Genomic DNA, 8,117 nt, shown 5'->3' with positions numbered 1-8,117 from the left:
AAAGCGTGTCACTGACACGCATCCGCCAATGGACCAGCGTGTGTATTACACGCTTCAGCGTGATACTGGGTTGGATTATCTTTAATCCTGTTGATCCACTGTATTAAACTCTGATTTAAATCTCAATTGGGAATTAACTTTAAACTGAACAAATGAGGTGGTTTAAATATACAAACATTTACAATTAAATTTGTTGCTAGATGATCAGAAACAGGCACTTTGGTGGCATGATTCAAAGATGTAGGCTATTTAGGCTTATTACAAATAAAATAGAGACATTTGGTGGCACGGTAACTTGGCTTGTCTGTTTCGAAGCGTCCAGTCCGGGATGTTGTCTTTATTTTACAGTAAATACAAAGACATCTTTTGTAATTTCACGGAAAAGAGTCCAATCGCTCGAGAAAAACATTAACAGCACCGGTGACAAATATATCCAGCCACACTGCTCCATTAGTCAATACAATAGATTGTTTTAATGAAATGTCAAATTATTATTTAAAATTTATTTATTTATGATTTATTTTGAATTAACCCATTATATTACTGATATATGGTGGTGATTTATAATCCTAAAATTACTTATTACATTTCCCAGCAAGCATTTCAACGTTGATTCGAATCAACGTCAAGGACAAGGTTGAATCAACATTGAATTACCTTTTGATTTTGCAAATTTATTTATTGATTTTTAAGCATTTTATTTACCTTTTGCAACCTTTTACCATTCACCGTTGTTTCAAAGTTGAACAAACAACTGACCTTATTTCAACCAAATTTCAATGTTGAAAGTCGGTCATATGCCTGCTGGGTTGTCAAACTGTTTATTTTCTTTTTGACTAACAATATCAATATTGTTGCTGATTAGTTACACCGTATTCATGGCATAAATAATCACAATTCATAATGGAAGACACAATATACCACATGAAGGTTTAAATAAAGATTTCTTAATTTTGTGTTTAAAATTAAGTAGTGCAACACAACTTGAATTAAAATAAAACTGGGATTAACAAACCTGAGATCTAGCTCTAAACTCTTAATATAACAAACTTATGCTAATGTATCTGGGATGTGTATGAAGAGCAAGCCTGGCATACCCAAAACTTCATTTTAGTTTTACATGTACTCTTTGTCTTTTCAATAATTCTTAAAATTAATTATGTAAATATACAAATATTTCTGTGCTGTACAGATAATTATTATTGTATTTGAAAATGATTGTAATTGGAAAACACTTCTTCAGGTTGAAACTTTTAACATTACTCCTATTGTCTAATTTCTTGAGTATTGTATGACATATTTAAAGCCAAAACAATTTTGTTTTAGCCAAAACATACTTTTTACTCTGCGCTTTTTAATGTATTGTTTTCTCATTGTATTTTCCTATTTTCTTATCATTGTCCATTGGGGTTGGGGTTAGAATCACTTTCTGTTACATTTTTAGACATCCAAACCCCAACTCTACCCAGCACACATGTTGTTTGACTCAAACCTTTTACAGATAAAAAGTGATTCTGGAAAATGTTAACAGAAGCACATGCAAACAAACAGAACCCTTGCTTCACTGGGCTGCCATCAAAGTAACGAACAGCAGATGATGCATCAAACAATGAAAAATAAAAATGTCTATGTAACCAATAAATAATTGACAAAAGAAAAAATTACTCCAGGGGCCCACTTCAGTAAGAACTCTGAGTTGATTACTCTGAGATGGAAAACTGAAATTAGTTAGTTTTAATCAATTCTAAGTAGGTTGAATCTGAGTTAAGTGCGTAGAAACTACTATAAAAAGCCATTATCAATAGAGCACCGATATTACAATTCGCCCTGTCAACAGCACGTGACAAAGAGGAGCTGGGCCCTTATGTACAAAGGCTTGCATTGAATTCATACTAAAACATTACTTCACGAGTTCACATTTTCAAATAATGGGCCCAGACTTATGTATCATCTAGATCCCTGCGCTCTGCCATCAAGTGACGTCTTGTGGTGCCATCCCAAAAAGGGGAAAAATTGCTATCATGTACCTTCTCTGGATGTGTATCATATCTGTGGAATGATCTGCAAGTTGCAACAAGATCTGCTGATTCTGTAGCCGTCTTTAAGAATTGGCTAAAAACTAGTAGAGGCCAGCATGGCCGTAGCCAGCTATGAGATCACAGAGGTGCAGACCTCGGTAATTTTTTTATATAAAAAATACAATTTGAAGTTTTATGAATGACTACTTAGTTTTTCAAAACGAATCCGCATATATAATTAAGTTTGGACACTCTACTGTATAGATTAGTATAAAATGACGAAGATTGGCTGAAGAATTTGCAGTGTTGCTAGACCCCTTTTTAAAAATCCTCTTTAGACGTAGTGTTTTAGCAATTAATGTGACACTTTGACATTATCTATAAAGTGATTGTTAGGTGTAGGTTAGTATTAGAGATGTATCTGATTTATTTCTGAAATACAAGGTTTGGACGAACTTTGTTTTTTAAGGCCAATTTTTGCTTGTTTTTCATACTGATCTGGCAACATGGAAACTGAAAGTTATCAAATAAAACGCATCATTCAGCACGAGCAGGTTGCTGATACTACATTCGGTAAGATAAAAGCAGTAATCATCATAATTGTGTCTGTAAGGGTATCGACAGTATCAACAACACTATTGAAAAACAGAAAATAACTCTGGTACAAAGATGTAGAAGAACTGGGTTTAAATAAAATATGCCAAATATGTTAAAACACGTAGCGTAAAACGGTAAAGCTAATCTCAACAAAACATACGAATTAAGAATTCTGTTATTTCACTTAATTTAGAAGTTAACCTTTAACAAAGTCATGCTGAAAACAATAAGAGCACTAAACAAGTTCTTGTTTAAAATCTTGTAACGTTTTTGTTATATTGCTTATTAAAATGATAACAAAAATAAACATCGTTCCATGAAAAAGTAATAAATAATCCAGCAGTCCCAGTCCATCCCCCAAAACAGAGAGTGTACCCAAAGTGTAAAAAGGTTAAGACAGAATATTCTAGATCTCAGGTAAAAATAAAGTATGCTTGAATGTACTTAAACCACTTAAATACTAGCAAGTACATTTGTAAGTTATGTAAAGTTTTGCTACAAATATACTTATTAAAAGTAAAGTTCTACTTGAGCAGTACTTCAATTTACCTGAAAAAGTAAGAATACAAACTAGATTTTTATTGAAATAAATGATCTCTCAAAATAACACTTAGATGTTCTTAACTTAATTTTAAGAAGTACCAAAAACAAATGTGATATATAGCTAAGCCACAAAATGAGTGCACGAAAATAGTACATTTACTAAGCTTAAAAAGTGTATTTTATTTATGTGCACTTTTTTCACCTGGGATAGCATTTGTTAACTCTTAACACCCCACCCTGGACCTCAGTAATTTTCAAACCCTGGCTACGGCCATGGAGGCCAGTGACTTTTTCGAGGGCGCGCACACATAAATGTAGCCCATAAGCTGTGTGGCTCGTCCTTTCAAAATATTTGTTCACCGCGTCATGTAAACTTATGTGCATCACGTGTGATGTCAAAATACGAGCCTGCAGCAGAAGCTTCTAATGGGGTTTGTGAAAAAAGAGACACTTTTTTTATATATTCTCTGCAGTTGGATTGCTTTCTTCTATTTAACATTTTATTATAGTTATGCAACACGCGTATGTACAAGTATTGCATGTTATATACGAATGTTCTACTAGATGAGTGTGATAAATAAAAAAGTGAAATTGCAAAGTTGTGTCATTAGTCATTTCTGATACTGTTATTTGGAAGATCTGCTTAAATGAAGAGCAGTGAAAATACGTTGTGTGTTATTTTATTGGAACCACAAGGTGGAGCTCGTGGACTAGCAACAGACCTCAGAAGAAAACATTACATAAGTGAATGTAGATAAGACAATGGAGGTCCGGGTGTGATTCTGTATCCAAGTATCTGTGACATTTACATCAGATTACAATACTGAAACCCAGTGGTTCAGTAGGCATGAGATAGGACTGATTGTCATTGATCTACACAATTTGATCTGTGATAGAGGAGTTCAGTAGAGATGTGTGAGATCTGAAAGTGTGAAGTTAGACAGGTCTGAATGTGATGGAAACTGTTAGTAATGATCTGATGATGATGATGTGATGATGTTTGTTTGTGTACGGAGATTATTCTGACACTATTGAGATTATGACAGTGCATCTTGAAAAGGTTTAGGTAAAGGCTTGGGTCTCTGAAAACAAACATCTCAGAAATACATAGGACAGATCATCTAAAATCAGTCAAAGTTTTATTCAGTGGTGGAAGCAGAACGGGACAGATGGGTGGGCATGAATTAAGTTGAGGTGGGTCTGAATCTTTGGGTGTCCCGAAATCAATCCCGAATCCAGGGCTGGGTTTTCCGAAACCTTCTTAACGCTATGTCATTCTTATGTTACACTGTACCTTATCGCAGTGGTTTTCAAACTGGGGGCTGCGATCGGGGGGCCCAGTTTTATAACATTTTATAAAATATATTAATTGATCATGAATTCTGTGAAATTAAAACCTTAAAAAATAAGGCTACTAACCAACAGCACTACTTTGTATAATTTAATGTTTTGTTTGATTATAATGTTAAGTTGGAGAACAGTTTGTTTGTCATAAATTTTCTTTGGGGGGCTGTGAATGAATACACCGTACACTATGTAAAATGAAATGAAAAAGTCTGTTCAGGTAAACGATGTAAATGAAGTGAGAGTGAGTTTGCATTGTGTTGTCATGCTTCAGTGATGTGTGAGTGTTTATAGTGCTGTAAGTTTAACACTTCATGACTGAGATCAGAACAGAACAGAATCTTCATCATCACACAAACCAAAAGAACAACAATGACTTTCATCATCATCTTCATCTGGACACTCACAGTCTTTACTCAAGGTTTGTGTTGTAACATTTTTATCATGATCATTAATTCATTGAAGAGTGAAATATTGATTTGTTTCAGTGTTGTCTTATTTTTCATTCTTGTTGTTTCTTTCAGTGTGTAGAGGACAGTACACTCTTACTCAGAGTCCATCAATAACAGTTCAACCAGGACAACAAGTTCAAATAAACTGTAAAGTCAGCAGTGCAGTGTATGGTGGTAGTTACTTAGCCTGGTACTTACAGAAACCTGGAGAAGCTCCTAAACTCCTCATATATTATGCAACAACCCTTCAGTCAGGAACTCCATCAAGATTCAGTGGCAGCGGATCAAACACAGATTTCACTTTGACCATCAGTGGAGTTCAGACTGAAGATTCAGGAGATTATTACTGTCAGAGTTTTCACTATCCAAGTAGCACTAATGTGTTGACACAGTGATAAAGAGTGATACAAAAACCTCTGACAGTCAAACTGCACAGTGACTGAACTCATACACCTGACAGATACTGCAGATGATCATACAACACAATAACACACAACACTGATCACACAAATAACACAACATCATCTTATAATCAACAGAAATCATGCTAAGGGCAGGTATGTATTTATTTATGATAAGATAAACACAGATTATTTTAACCTCCCTCTGTTTATACTGCGTATGCATCAAACCATATTCAGACTCCCCAACTTCAAATGAGAATAAAAGAGAAGAAATTATTATTTATAAAATCTGTTTATTCCAATGGAAAGAAAACGTTATACTTTGTTATTAATTGGCCAGCACAATCCATTAGAAAAATGTAAAATGTTCATGAGATTTACAAAATGGTATGCAAATAATTTAATAACTGACTAATGCCTTCATTTAGCTAAAGTGAAACTGGTTTGTTCACATTTACATTGTCAGGATGAGACTCGGAATAGATCAGCTCTGTCTCCAGAGATCATCTTCACATCACAAAAGATGAATTTTACATTTACTGCTACATGAACCTTTTCATCAACTATTAAAACTATTTAAGATCATGATACAGGACAATCCTGCACAAATATTACTGATGTCATTTTCATTAATGAAGCTGTTAGACACAAATGTAAAGTTTTTAGAAGATGTATTGACTGTTTCAGCAAACACAGCACATTGACAGATGTAACAGTGATACGAGGTCTCTTTCAGTATTGAGTCTATGACTAAATGACTAAATGTGCTGCATGTGTGAACTATGTGTTCCTGTAGCTCAACTGGTAAAGCATTGTGATAGCAGCCCAAAAGGTCATGGGTTCAATTTCTATAGGGAGCACAAATACTGATAATATGAATATCTTGAATGCAAGTTGAAGCGACAATGGTAAGAAAATAGGACAAAACAGTTGAGTAACCAATCCGTGAGAATGCCACGGAAAAAGACAGTCCGAGCAGGGCCACGGAAAAATGCGGAGATCCGTGAGAATGCCACGGAAATTCGTGAGATGAAGTTAACTTTTTTTAACCACCAGCCACTCCTGAATAGTGAATGATAACACTGTCTTTATTGAATGAATTAAATATAATTCTTTTTTAGAGCTACAAAAGTGATTTTCTCTTTGTGTTTGGTTTTTTGATTAACATTAATGACAAAGACTTATATGTTAATTGAGATTACTGTCTCTTTTAGACTAATAAGCACAAACTGTTTTTTGACTCTCTATTCGTACACTTAAGACATAAAGAAATGTTTTATTAGAAAAAGAATACTTTGAAGATCATTTGTTTTTATGTGCCCTGTCAAGAACAGAAAGATTTTATGTACGCTTGCTTTTAGGAACGCGTCTCTCTGATGTGCCCTAATGAGTGCCCTTAATTCGCGCGCGCACACACAGACGGAGGGGGAATTCCAAACTGCGCACATAAACGCCCCAAATATGTTGTTTTTCATTACTCTATTCGCAAAATATATGTTAATAGACTAGACACAGTAGCGCAACTCTCTCTAAAGTTTACACATCAAGAGTTCTGATCCGTCACAGCACTACACATCTGTGCAACTGTGATTGTACTGTCGCCTATGTCAGCATTGCATTCTCATCCCATCTCACCAACAGTTTAATACTTACTTGCACATTCAAACGTAGTCAGAGAAGTGCCTCATCCTCTTTGCAATCGCATAGACGTTGTGAAACAGCAGTCGCATCCTCTCAATGAATCACTCAATTTGCATCAGTGATGCGCGGGTTGATAAGAAATGAGCGGGTGCCTGCGGTTACCCGTCGGAGTCATCCAAAAATATTTTTAATGATATTCGGGCCGCGGTCGGTAGAGTCGTTTGAAAGTAAGATGGCAATTAATTTTAAACAATTGCGGGCGGGTTATTTGAAAACGTTGGTCGGGTGCGAGTTGTTTATGGGCCATTCTACCGAATTCGTGCAAATTGCTGTCCCGGAACCAAAAAAACTAATTTAAAAAGGATTAATGTAGGAAAATGTTTGATAATAAATATATAAGCAAATAACAATCAAAACCCAAAGTAATATTTGAGGTAGCTGCAGGCTTTATATATAAAATATCATAATTTATATGGTGCTTTCAATTGAGAGGTGGTTGTCCCAAACCCCAAGGTCTGAATTTCACCATAGAAAAAAATATGAAATAATAAAAAAAGTATCATTGTTTTAAGAAGTATAATTTTGAATACTTTTGTTAATTAAAACCAAAAATATATTTATTAGATATTTTCAGTAATCCCATGGTTTTGAAGTAAACATGATCAAAAGTTTGGAAATCAGTGTGTGACATTTATGAATGTCACTACCGATCACACATTTTCAATGATTAATTCTTTTTTTTAATTTTTTCTACTGGTCATTTAGGTTTTACTCATGTTTCAATTTCGAGAACTGTGCTAGCTAACTACATACTGATTAGCATCTTAGCAGTAGGATCAAAGTTAGCTTAAATCGTCACTACCGAAACAGTCACAACCGAAACAGTCACAACCGAAACATGTGTTGGCGTCTCAGTTGTGATGTGATTGTTTCGGTAGTGACAAAATGACACTTATTTCTTTATTTTAATAAATAAATAGAAACTTTCAAGTGCACATATGTTCTTTTTCAGTACAAATAATTTGTCAGTCATATTTCTGTAATGTTGTACGTGATTTGACTAAGACTACAAACTAAGATAAAATGAACTAGGCCAGATTAATTTAATAAATTTATAA

At 34.5% G+C, this 8,117-nt stretch overlaps 1 gene segment (V, D, J or C); it reads left to right on the top strand.

Annotated features, from left to right (window-relative positions):
- Window positions 1-4,874: 4,874 nt before the first annotated feature.
- Window positions 4,875-5,506, top strand: LOC129433682 (immunoglobulin kappa variable 1-8-like). The segment is given in 2 exon segments: window positions 4,875-4,923; window positions 5,027-5,506. Coding segments are annotated over 2 exon segments (372 nt in total).
- The last annotated feature ends 2,611 nt before the right edge of the window (window positions 5,507-8,117 follow it).

Source organism: Misgurnus anguillicaudatus, chromosome 6, assembly GCF_027580225.2.
Source record: "Misgurnus anguillicaudatus chromosome 6, ASM2758022v2, whole genome shotgun sequence".
In the NCBI taxonomy this organism is placed as follows: Eukaryota; Metazoa; Chordata; class Actinopteri; order Cypriniformes; family Cobitidae; genus Misgurnus; species Misgurnus anguillicaudatus.
The sequence above is the reverse complement of the archived record's forward strand: the minus strand, read 5'-3'. Positions and strand labels throughout refer to the sequence as shown.